Source organism: Typopeltis vanoorti, chromosome 20, assembly GCF_054136105.1.
Source record: "Typopeltis vanoorti isolate ZY-2024b chromosome 20, IOZ_Tvanoo_1.0, whole genome shotgun sequence".
NCBI lineage: Eukaryota > Metazoa > Arthropoda > Arachnida > Uropygi > Thelyphonidae > Typopeltis > Typopeltis vanoorti.
Window position 1 is genome coordinate 58,444,167 of NC_143568.1, and position 12,949 is coordinate 58,457,115.

The 12,949-nt window shown below is 36.1% G+C and overlaps 1 protein-coding gene across 2 annotated transcripts in view; it reads left to right on the forward strand.

The window, feature by feature from the left end:
- Positions 1-12,949, forward strand: part of Cln3 (CLN3 lysosomal/endosomal transmembrane protein, battenin) — a 191,661-nt gene that overhangs the window by 160,879 nt on the left and 17,833 nt on the right. For both annotated transcript variants that reach the window (XM_090410118.1, XM_090410119.1), the window contains exon 14: positions 9,450-9,590. In XM_090410118.1, coding sequence (XP_090266244.1) covers positions 9,450-9,590 — 141 coding nt within the window. The remainder of the gene's footprint in view (positions 1-9,449; positions 9,591-12,949) is intronic.

Below are 12,949 nucleotides of genomic sequence, written 5' to 3' on the forward strand. Positions count from 1 at the left end.
CATATTTCCACACCACCTCATGATGGCCCTCTTTGCCCACGTACTCTGCTCTGGATATTTCGTGTGGCAAAACAATTTTTACCTTCAAAAAGAGGGTACAGCCATGGGCTAACCCCCCCCCCCCCCAATAGCGAACTTTTATATGGAAAACTTTTGAGCAACGAGCTCTAGAGTCGCTGTGCCTAAAGCCCAAAATTTGGCTCAGATATGTCGACGATATTTTCACCATTTGGACCCACGGCCGTGAAGCACTAAATACATTCCTTAGCCACCTGAACAAACAACACAAACGCATCCAATTCACCATTGAAATAGAAAAAAACAACTCTCTTCCGTTCCTAGACACACTGGTCACACGTCTTCCTTCAGGCTGTCTCTCCTTCTCAGTTTACTGCAAACCTACACACACAGGCCAGTACATACACAAAACTTCTTATCACTACCCAACACAAAAACTAGGTGTCATAAGCACCCTTAAACACAGAGCTCAAACTATTTGTTCAAATGAACAAGCTCTTAACCATGAATATGAGACCATCAAACATACCTTTATAAAAAATGGATACAGTATAAGAACCATTCGCAGGATCCTCTACAAAGATACCACTAATAACAAAAAAGATTTCAAGAATGCTATATATAACATATATCATATGTTAGAGGCATTTCAGAAAAAATAGACAGAACACTACACAAATACAACATCAAAACCACCTTTAAACCACTGACAAAATTAAGACACCTACTCATTTCTTCCAAGGATCCTCTGCCACACCTAGCCCACCCAGGGGTTTACAAAATACATTGCACATGTAACATACTATACATAGGGGAAACAGGGCGAACCATCCCAATCAGGAAGGATGAACACAAATGACGCATAAAATACCACCATTTTGGAAAAACTGGCCTTTCTGATCATGCACTCCAAACATACCACAGAATTACAAAGATAATAAGCTGAATAAAGATAATAAGCCTATTTTACCAGCGAATTTGTTAATTAATGATGTTAATGATGAGACCTCAAAAAAGGTTGAAACTGGTCTGGGTAGTGACCTCTTCTCATAATGTAAAACAATATATATATACATCTCTTAGGAGCTGGGTTTTACATTATGAAAGAATATTAAAGTTAGTGAGGGTGCTTGCTCCACCTTTGCAGGGAGTTGTCCTGGTGTTGTACTATCCAAGTGATCATTTACACTTGGTTCCATCGATAGTTTTTTTTGGCATTGAAACTCTATGGATGTCGATGGATTTCGACCCTAGTTTCGTACCCGGCTATAAAATAAAACGGAATTTAACATCTCCCTCTTAATTATACCGCAGAATTGATTGGAAAGGTACTGAGTCCCTACACTGCACCAAAACCTGCTTCGAGCGGAAATTCAAGGAAGCATGTGAAATGCTCAAACATGATCCGAATCTGAATAAAAATGATGGTCTAACCATTCGAAGAATGTGGAGACCCATCTGCAACCTTCATAGCAACCACAAAGAAAAATCTCAATACAAGAAGACTTGAAGTTTTTTTTTTTTTTTTTTTTTCCCTGAACATTCAATAGCAGCCTGTACTGTACATATCCAGAAAATAATTGTAATATAACAATATGAACTGTATAATTCCAGAAGAATCCTAGTACGTGAGGACTTTAGCAGAGTTTATTATAGTTTTTATTGGTAATTTTTTTTTATTATCACTAGAGGGCAGGCTAAGAAAAAAGATTAGTTAACAACGTAGATGTAATTTACCTGTATAGAGTGCAACAGCATATAGCTTGGTTCTTATACACATGTATCCTTCTGATGATGACCTCAATACAGGGGTCGAAACGTCAAGTTATTTTATTTTTATTAATAATTAGTAAAATAATCTTTTCAACACATGTGTTTTGTGTCCCTAAATTCATAAATATGAATGCTGATCACCGTGTAACCTTAAAAGAAAGAAACTCTAGGATATATTTATTTATTCTTTATAAAACTAATTGTTTGTTCGAATGCTAGATAGAATTAAGTGGAATTAAAATAAGTCACTTGAATAACTTCTGAAATAGTTATTTAAAATAAACTCCAAGTATTTCAGATAATGACTCTTAACTACTGGAAATAAACTGCACAGAAATTTAGATATTCAAATTCTAAATTTTATTAGTAATTTCATTTTATTTTTTCAAAAAACTTAATTTTGTTATGTTTATGTATTCAAGGCGTCATGTGAGGAATACTGTGATATTGGAGTAAATCTTATATTTTCTTTGTTGCTGGTCCTTTCGATCTTTTTGGCAATCTTTTGCTTAATCACAATAAAATGGTTTTGAAAGTTTTGGACAGTTTGTATTTATTTAAGTTTAATGTATTTTTTCAGGAAGCTTTATATTCTAGGAAGTGTATTTCAGATTTTAACTTGCCTGTAGGATTTTTAAAATCATTCATCATCATCATCATCAAATTCCTGACATGTACCTTCAAGGGATGTACAGGATATGATAGTACTAAATGAAAAACTTACATCATCACTAACTTCCTATCTACGATTTTCCTCCAGATCAACCTGTTACCTGTCAAGACTCCAACATTATCAGATCTTATATTTCTATCTTCTAAAGAACTGTTTTACTGTATCAGTCCACCTATATATATTGGTCTTCCTCTGGGTCGTTTTCCTGCCAACCTGGCAGAGAACACTTGTTTTGCTAATCTTTCTTCGCCCATTCTGTTTAAGTGACCAAACCACCTGAGATTAGCTCTGCTAACGCATTCCTGGATGTTGACAATGTCAAGTTCTTTCCTAATATCCTTATTTTTAATATGATATTGTCATTGTTGCCATCTGTTCATGCCTCTAATCTTTCTCAGGACTCATATCTGCGGTCTCTAGTCTTTGGTCAAGTGTTTTACTTCTGACCCAGCTCTCAGATCCATAAGTTAAAACTGGTTTGAACACTGTTTTGTATATAGCTAATTTAGTGTTCTGACTAATTTCTCTCTTATTCCACATGAATTTATTCATTTGACTTCCTACCATACCAGATTTGTTGATTCTGTTGTCTATTCCCATATTTAATTTACCATCTTCACTAAAGATCGTGCCTAAGTAGCTGAAATGTTTTACTTGTTCCACAGGTTTTCCCTTCAAAACACAGTTGACATTTTTCACAATTCTACCTATTTTCATTGTCTTCATCTTTTTATTGCTGACCTTCATACCATATCTATGACAACAGTTATTCAATTTAGTCAGGGACTCTTGCAAACTTGTAGCGGATTTATTTAGAAGTATAACATCGTCTGCATAATGCAAAGAGCTGACATTAACATTTCCAATTCTGATATCATGTTTCATACCACTTTCCTTCATAATGTGATCCATATAGATAATGAATAACAGAGGGGATAATGTACTTAATGTACTTATAATGTACTTATCCTTGTCTCACACCAGATTTATCATTAAACCATCTTCCTTGTACTTCAATTCTAACTGCTGACTTGCAACTCAAAGACTAAATATTGCTTATAATGCCCCATTGACATCATATAACTGTAGTGTATTGAATAGCTTATCTCTTGGCACCTTGTCATATGCCTTTTTCAGATCGACATAACTTAAATACAGATCTTTGTTATATTCCCATGCTTTCTCAACTATTTGTCATAAAGTGAAGATCTGATCCTGACAGCCTCTATTTGACCTGAATCCAGCTTGTTCTTCACCAAGCTTTTCTTCCACAATTCTTCTCAACCGTTTGTCAAGTCTACTGGCATAAATCTTGCCCGGAACACTCAGTAGGGAAATATCTCTGTAATTCTCACATTCAGTTTTATTTCGCATTTTATATATGGGTACTATTAGAGCTCTACTCCAATCATCAGGAATTCCTCCTTCTGTCCAGGCCTTCTGTGCTATGCAGTGCAGCCACTGTAAGACTTTTATACCACCATACTTAAGCGTTTCTGTTCGAATATCATCTACTCCTACTGCCTTTCCACATTTCAAGCCTTTGATGGCTTTTTCTATTTCAAGTATGGATATGTATTCCTGACTGTATGCCTGTTGAGTGTTTTTTACCACTGTGCTATCACTGCTTGTTTCATTTAGCAATTTTTCGAAGTATTTACTCCATACTTCAAGGATATCTTTTTCTCCAGTTTTCATGTCCCCTTTATCATCTCTAACTTCTTTTTTTTTTACAACACTCTTTCCTCCATTTCTAAATTTCTTCCAGAATATTTTGTCACCTTCTTGATATTTATTTTCTATGTTCTTGTCAAAGTCCTCCCATGACTTTTGTTTAGCTAGTTTTAGACAGTGCTTAGTTTTCTTACATTTGTCTCTGCATTCTCTAAGAGCGCAAGCTGACTTTTTTGCCAGGAACTTTTAATATGCTTTCTTCTTTCCTTCACTGCCTCTTTAACTTCCTGTGTCCACCATGCAGTTCTGAATTTTCTATCCTTGTAGACAACCTCACCACATGCATCTCTGGCTGAATCAATCAGAGTTTTCTTCAAGGTTTGCCACTAAATCTCCAAGGTTTGGTTCTTGTTCTCAAAATCTTTCATGTTTTGTTCAATCACGTTTGTGTATTTTAGCCTGCAGTTCACATCTGAGAGCTGCTCAACTTTTATTCGCGTTAAAATTTTCTTACATGTTCTTCTTTTTAATATGAAATTCAATTATCCTGCTCAAGACTAAATAGTGATCACTTCCAATTTCAAATCCTCTGTACACTCTGGTGTCCTGCACCAGGGAGAAAACATCACTATCAACAATAACATAGGCAATGAGACTTTTCTTATTCCTTGCCTCTTCTCTCCATATGAACTTGTGCATATTTTTGTGTTGGAACATGGTGTTAGTAATAACTAGTCTATGTCCTGAGCAGAAATTCAACAGGTAATCGGCATTATCATTAGCTTTGTTCTTTTCTCCAAATTTTCCCAAAATGTTTTTGTATGTCTGACAATCACTTCCTACTCTGCTATTTAGATCCCCATCAAGGACCAACTTTTCCTTTTTCATTGTGTCAGTTGCTTTTTCTAAAGCATCAAAAAATTCTCCACTTCTGCTTTAGTGGGAACTTCTGTGGGACCATAGGCACAAATAAGTCTCATTGTCCAGTTCCCCATTCTGATATTTGCCCACATCACTCTACTTGAGACCGCCTGCCATTCAAGAACATTAGCCTCATATTTAGTGTTGAATACTATAACTACTCCTTCTTTTCCTTGATTGTCATTGTCTGAATATAACATTTTGTATTTATTGTTCAGAAAGATCTCACCAGTTTTTGTCTTTTTTGTTTCAGTCACCCTTATTATGTTGATCTGGTACTTATCTAATTCCTCAGCTAGTTCCATTTCTTTAGCATTCAAGGTTCTTATGTTGATAGTACTGATCTTTAACTCTGGTGATGTTGAGTTTGGGTGTGCTTTCAGATTTGTTCCAGTAGCTGACTTTTCGCTGTTCGCCCTGGTTCCCTGGTGTAAACAATGCGGGCTTTGTTTAACCGGCGACGTCCCAGCCAGCATGAAATTTTGTAATGTTGTACCATCATTTTGTATATTGGTTTAGGCCAATAAGAATACAAGTTGGTTAGCTAAATCCCAAATTGCCAGCCCATCTTCGTGTGTTCAGTATTCAGGTAGATACCCAACAGGTTCACCACGAGAAGGTGAGGATTGGACATTAGATCAGAAACCCTGGTTGGTTCGCCACATTCCTTTAAAGGAGGTCTCCTCTCACTTATACAGCTTTGACCCTTAAGCACCCCTATTTATTTAATTTACCATCTTCACTAAAAATTGTGCCTAAGTAAATGAAACGCTGAAATGTTTCACTTGTTCTATATGTTCTCCATTCACGATGCAGTTCATATTTTCAATGTTTCTGCCTATTTTCATTGTCTTTGTCCTGTTTTGCTGACCTTCATACCTTATCTATTACAACAGTTATCAGTTTAGTCTGGGAATCTTGCAGACTTGTAGTGGATTTATTTAGAAGTATAACATCATCTGCTCCACATAAAGCAAAGAGGATTAACATCTCCAATTTTGGTATCAGTTTTACTTCAATTTTCCTTCATAAATTGATCCATATAGATAATGAATAACAGAGGGGATAATGTACATCCTTGTCTGACACCAGATTTAACATTAAACCATCTGCCTGTACTTCCTTCAATTCTAACTGGTGACTTACAACTCAAATAAAGACTAAGTATTGCTTGATATAATGTCCCATTGACACCATCAACTGCAATATTTTGAATAGCTTCTCTCTTGGCACACCTTGTCATATGCATTTTCCAGATCCACAAAGCTTAAATACAGATCTTTGTTATATTCCCATGATATCCCAACTGTTTGTTGTAAAGTGAAAATCTGATCCTGACAGCCTCTATTTGGCCTGAATCCAGTTTTTTCTTCACCAAGCTTCCCTTCCACAATCCTCCTTCTCTTTTTATATATGGGTACTATGCGAGTTCTACTCCAATCATCTGGAATTCATATCTCTGTCCAGGCCTTCTGAACTATGCCATGCAGCCACTATAAGACTTTTATACCTCCATACTTGAGCATTTCTGGTCGAATATCATCCACTCCAGCTGTCGTTCCACATTTCAGGTTTTGATGGCTTTTTCTACTTCAAGTATGGATATATATTCCTGACTGCATGCCTTTTCTTTGTTTTTTACCACTGTGCTGTCACTGCTTGTTTTATTTAGCTAGTTTTCAAAATAATTACTCCATACTTCAAGAATATCTTTTTCTCCAGTTTTCATGTCACCTTTATCATCTCTGATTCCTTTTACAGCACTCTTTCCTCCATTAATGAACTTCTTCAACAACCTCCAGAATATCTTGCCACCTTCTTTATATTTATTTTCTATGTTCTTACCAAAGTCTTCCCATGACTTTTGTTTATCTAGTTTTTCACAGTGTTTAGCTTTCTTAAATTTTTCTCTGTATTTTGTAAGAATACAAGCTGACTTATTTGAGAGGAACTTTTAATATGCTTTTTCTTTTCTTTCACTGCCTCTTTAACTACCTGTGTCCACCATGGATTTCTGATTTTGCTATCCTTACAGACAACCTCACCATATGTTTGTCTGGCTGAATCAATCAATGTTTTCTTCAGGGCTTGCTACTGAATCTTCAAGGTTTGGTTCCTGTTCTCAAACTCTTTCATTTTTTCTTGAATAATGTTTGTGTATTTTACTCTACAGTTTACATCTGAGAGCTGCTCAACTTTTATTCGCTTTAATACTTTCTTACATGTTCTTCTTTTCAATATGAAATTCAATTTTATTATTATTTTATGGTATTATTTTAATTGTTAATTATATGACCTGTACTTCTATGTAATACACTGTTCATGTAATAAAATAAATAAAAATACAAAATATATATATAAAAAAGTGATAAAAACAGTCAAAAACTTCCTTAGCTTACCAACCCTCAGCTGTAGGTTCACAGACTTTGATGGGTGAGAATTACACACACATATTTAAAGTTTTTAAGGCAGAACACCAGAATAAGTTGATAACATTTATTTACTTAGTGACGCGACATTTCATCCCAATTGCACAGGATTTCTTCAGGTATAAATAAAGAAGCGCGCATGCACACACACACACACACACACACACACACACACACACACACACACACACACACACACACACACACACACACACACACACACACACACACACATATATGGCTAACAAAAAACCTACTGAGTCACTTATGCCTGTATACTGTTAATGGCACCCAAAAAGAACTTATAGATATTGGAAGAGGTGTTTTCATTGGATATCATATCAGAAGCTTATCTGTTTATGACACTGGTTTATGGAAAATACTGCATTACTTAAAATCAACTACTGATGGAACTATGAAGACGCCATCCTAGCCAAGAAATAGAGCCCAGGTTCCCTGATGAGAACAGTTTTTTTTTTTGGGTGGGGGGGTCTTGTTTAATCGTACTACGACCCAAATAAAATCTCATCATGTTGCACCATCATGTGTATTTGTGGTTTAAGCCAATAATGAGTATAATTTAGTTGGCTGAATCCCAAATTTCCAGTCCATCCTCATTCGTTCAGTACTGAACGAATGGATGCCTACTAACATGGAGCACAATATGAACATGAGGGTTGGACATTGTGTCAGAAGTCCCAATTGCTTCTCAACATTCCTTAAAGGTGATGTGGAGTCTCTTCCCAGTTATTTGGCTTTGACCATTAAGCAACTCCACATGTGCAAATTGTATAATTTATTTTTTAATTTTCTTTTTCAGTGTACTAAATTTTTCCTTTTAAACTGTAATTGCTTTTTTCATCTCTTTATTAAGCCATATGCTCCTTTGTCCATTGACTAAGTTTATTCATTGTTCTATTAATGTCCATGTTTACAGTTTCCCATGTGTTCGAAATAGTATTATGTGAACTGGATGGAGAGTGGTTTCTCTCTTTGAAGAATGCACTCTGTAACATCTATCATTCCATTCCAATTCCATGTAACTGTTCTATTTGTGCATACATTCTGATGATGTGATGAGATACTGATCACAGAAATATGTGTTCAGTATGAACTGAGTTATTTTTCTTTATATAATTAATGTGTATAGTTATATCTGGAATTATGTTAGTGTTAATAATCACTGAAATGTAAAGTCTGATTGTATTAGAGACCTGACAGATAAGAGATAAAATTTGGATAAAAATTGTTAGAAACATAATAATGAAAGTTTATAGTATTGCTATAGTATCTGAACATTCCTTGAGAATTCATATCTGGAAATGATAAGTGCAACTTTCACTTTTTGATCAAAGAAATGAATTATCATTTCTCATATTTTAATGCTACTTCTCCACACATGTAGCAAAATGAGCCTGCACTATTTGTAGGTTTATGACTGTGACTTCAGATGGCATCAAATTCGAGCAGTTTTTCTTTTGTGCAACAAATGAGTAAGTATATCAAAATGTTCTCCATAGAGTTGCTTTACACATGCAACAGGTTAAGAGAAAATGGATACTAAAGCATATGGTGCAAAACCAGAGGTGGTTCTTAGAGTGGTAGCCATACATTTGTTTGCTGTTTATGGTGGTTCAGTCTTGACAGATGAGTGAAGGTCTCTAATTAGAGAGTAATTCATCAGACAATGAGATTCATCTCACTGTCTAATGAGAGAGAGATGATTTCTGCTGGACATAATGTTATTTTTTCTGATTTCTGTCAAAAACATATGTTTGAGCTGATTTCTATTGAATGAAAGATGTTTTTTAAAACACACTGGGGATGATGGAACAAAACCAGTGTCCCTTTTATATTTATTCCATATAGTTATGCTAAAAATTACCTTTATGTTTTATACTTGATATTGTTGATTTTGTTATACTCATGAATGTGTCTTGTTTTATTTATTTTGTTTTCAGTTTATCAACATGGTATTTCTCATCTTTGAAGTATACTTTATGTTTCTACCTAGTATTTGGATAATGTTGGCAATAGTTTTCTATGAAGGACTTTTAGGTGGATGTGCATATGTTAATACATTTTACAAAATATCACATGAGGTAATAATTTCTAATTAGTGAATTGTTATTAAATGAAAAGCAGAATATAACAAAACCTTTTTATATAGGGTGTTCCATAAATTCAGTTCTGTAGAAACTTAACCATAATCAAAGGGAAAGTTTTTGCAAATCATGTATTCTCTATCTCAAATGTTTGAATTTTTTTTTTACCAGAAGTGAACCTCTGAACACATCAGTAATAAAACAGTCAATTCTAGTTTACACCCATGGCAATGGCATATAATGTTATAAATTGTAATATTGCTGTAACCTTTTACTTTTAATACTTCCAAAGAATAGTACCATAACGACAGATGAAAAAAAAATCCGAAAAAAAATCATTCCTGGTTGAAAAAAATTCCGACACATGAGAAAGAAAATACATAAATTGCAACAACTTTTTCCTTTTTCTTACATTTTTTGTTATTGCCAAATGACTGAGTGCTATGGAATCAGTCTTACCAGGAACTCTGTACTTTACGATTACCCAAGAGTTTTTATCATTATTGTGTTTTTATTTATTATTGTGAGTCATAATAAATAATTATATTTTTGTATACCAAATTAATTATGACTTGTTTATGCATATAAAATGATATATGAATTATATATGTTTAGCCAGAATTGTCTAATTTGCCTTTTGCCACTAATGCTACTTTATTTTATCTAATTTTGCTTCATGTCTTCAATTTCAGACAAACAAAGCAGTCCAAAGGATCTGCATTGCAAAACACAATTTTTTTTTTTTAGGACGAGCACTATATTTGACTGATTCAAAAGGTTCAAGGAGATTAATGGTCACTTGCTCCTGAGGCTTCTGTGATGGGGAACATGCACTCTTGATTTAATCAAGTCTAAATTTCCCCCTGATATTTTTGAATTATTTAAATTTACCATGCATGCAGGTTACTTTACATGGGGAGGAAAATTCTACAAAGAGATTAATGGTACTTGATAACTAATATTTAAGGAATTGACAGCGTATACTAGAAATATAGATTAAATAAACTTTAATTTATACTTTCCGATATTTCGGCGAACGTCACGTTGCCATCTTCTTGGGAACTTACTACTAAGACACGTGCACACAAGTACTAATAACAGCAAATGAGACTAAAGCTAGGAAGCTAGCGTTTTCCTAAAGTCCTGATGGTGCCCCTGGCGGACTATATTGGTAGTTCTTGGCCTTTGGGCTGAAGTTCTTCTGATAAACGTTTCCCAAATTTCGGGCAGTCTCATGTATCCAAATTTGTTGAGGTTTGGCATGTTCCTAAGGGCCGAGGCTGATTCCATGAATAGTCTTTCATACTTGAACTTGTTGCGGTGTATTACTGTGGCTTTCTTCCATCTTATTCTGTGGCGAGTATCCAGAGCGTGGTCTGCAAGCCCAGAGTGGCTTTACTGGTGAAATCGGATGTAATCCTTGTGTTCTGAGATTCTGATATTTGCTGTCCTGCCTGTTTGGCCAAAGTAGGACAGTTTACAGCTGCAAGGGACCTGGTATACACCAGGTAGGTCTAGGGGAAATGGTTGGTCTTTGGTGGAGCAGATAAGGGATGCCAGTTTTCTATGTGGTCTGTAATAACAAGTGGTCAAGTCATGTTTTTTTAAGATTTTATTGATTTTTTCTGAGGTGCCTCGGATGTAGGGAATGGTGATGGATTTAGAGTAATCTTTATTGTGAAGGGGAGGGGGTGGTGGGTTGTGGATAACTGGGTTAAGTATTTTTTGGATTATTTGGAGGGGGTAGCCGTTGGCTGAGAAAGTGTCACGGATGTGATTTAGTTCAGTGGTTAGGGCTTGATCATTAGAACAGATTATTTTTGTCCTGTTGAATAATGTTTTAATAACTCCATATTGTTGTGAGGGGGGGGGGTGGGATTGTTGGTGAATGTATCTGCCTGTATCCAGGCAGCATTTTAGGAATGCCAGACGGCTAAAACGCTTCCTAAAACTCTGCCGGGATAATCATGTCATCCTGAACTGTGTGAAATTTAAACACCGCTTCATTTACAACTGCGCTAGCCAGGCATTACTTCGGGAGCAAATTACCGCTACACGTGGTTCCCTAGCCGACATAAACAGAGCTATTTCAACGCTAGAAAATGAGCTTTCACTTACGCTGAATCACGAGCTTTGGTCGATCCTACATGACGTCTCGTGTACGGCAGCTAAAAAAGAATTTGAACGAGTACGGAGCCGACATATCAACAAGTTTGATAAATTAATAAAGAACTCGGCGTCCAAACCTAAACTACAAACCAACACTGTTGTTAACCTTTCGTCAGCTACCTTAAAGCCAGAAGCACTCCACGCCCTGTCACATGGTCACAACTTCGCCATTGCTCCTAAGAAATTACCGGCCGAGGAATTAATGATCCAAATTGAACGCGGGATTCGCCAACTTCCAAACCACATCGCCAACGATTAGATTGGATTTATTCTCAATAGCCTGTGTTTTCAATAAAGCAAAACCTCCAAAATCCAACATATCCATTAGTGAATACAAGGCACTACAAGAATTGAAGAGAAACAAAAAAAAATAGTGATCACCAAAGCAGATAAGGGGAACGCCACTGTGGTACTCAATCTTAAAGACTACACAGGTAAGCTCAAGGCTTTATTATTAGTTCGTTCCACTTACCTCCCCATTGATTACAATCCCACCAACTCACAAATTAGAAAACTCCATAGGCTCCTTAAGAAGGTCACTTCTTGGCCTGTGGAGATTACCAACAGATTAAACCCTATAACTCTAGACCCCCCCCCCCGTATATATGGGCTCCCAAAAATACACAAAGAAAATGTGCCATTACGTCCCATAGTGGATGGCATTGATTCCCCCACTTACAAACTAGCCAAGCATTTAGCCAAAGCGCTCTCCCACTATACTGGCAATACACCATCACACAAAAAATTTAGCCCACTTCAAAGCCAGTATAGAAAACCTTACACTCCAACATAATGACATAATGGTCAGTTTTGATGTCTCCTCCCTATTCACGAATGTCCCCCTCAAAGAAACCTTAGAGCTAATCCAAGCTAAATTTCCTCCCGATATCTCAGCCCTATTTCAGTTTACAATGAACTCAGGCTATTTCGTTTGGCAGGAAAAATTCTACAAAAAGATAGAGGGGACAGCCATGGGTTCACCACTTTCCCCACCCTTGGCCAACTTCTTCATGGAAACGTTTGAAGAGAAAGCCTTAAACTCAGCCCCACAAAAACCTACCATGTGGCTTCGCTACGTTGATGATGTCTTCGCTATTTGGCCACATGGCCCGGATTCACTCCTCTCCTTCCTAACACACTTAAACAACCAACACCCTAGAACCAAATTCACCCTGGAAAAAGAGGAA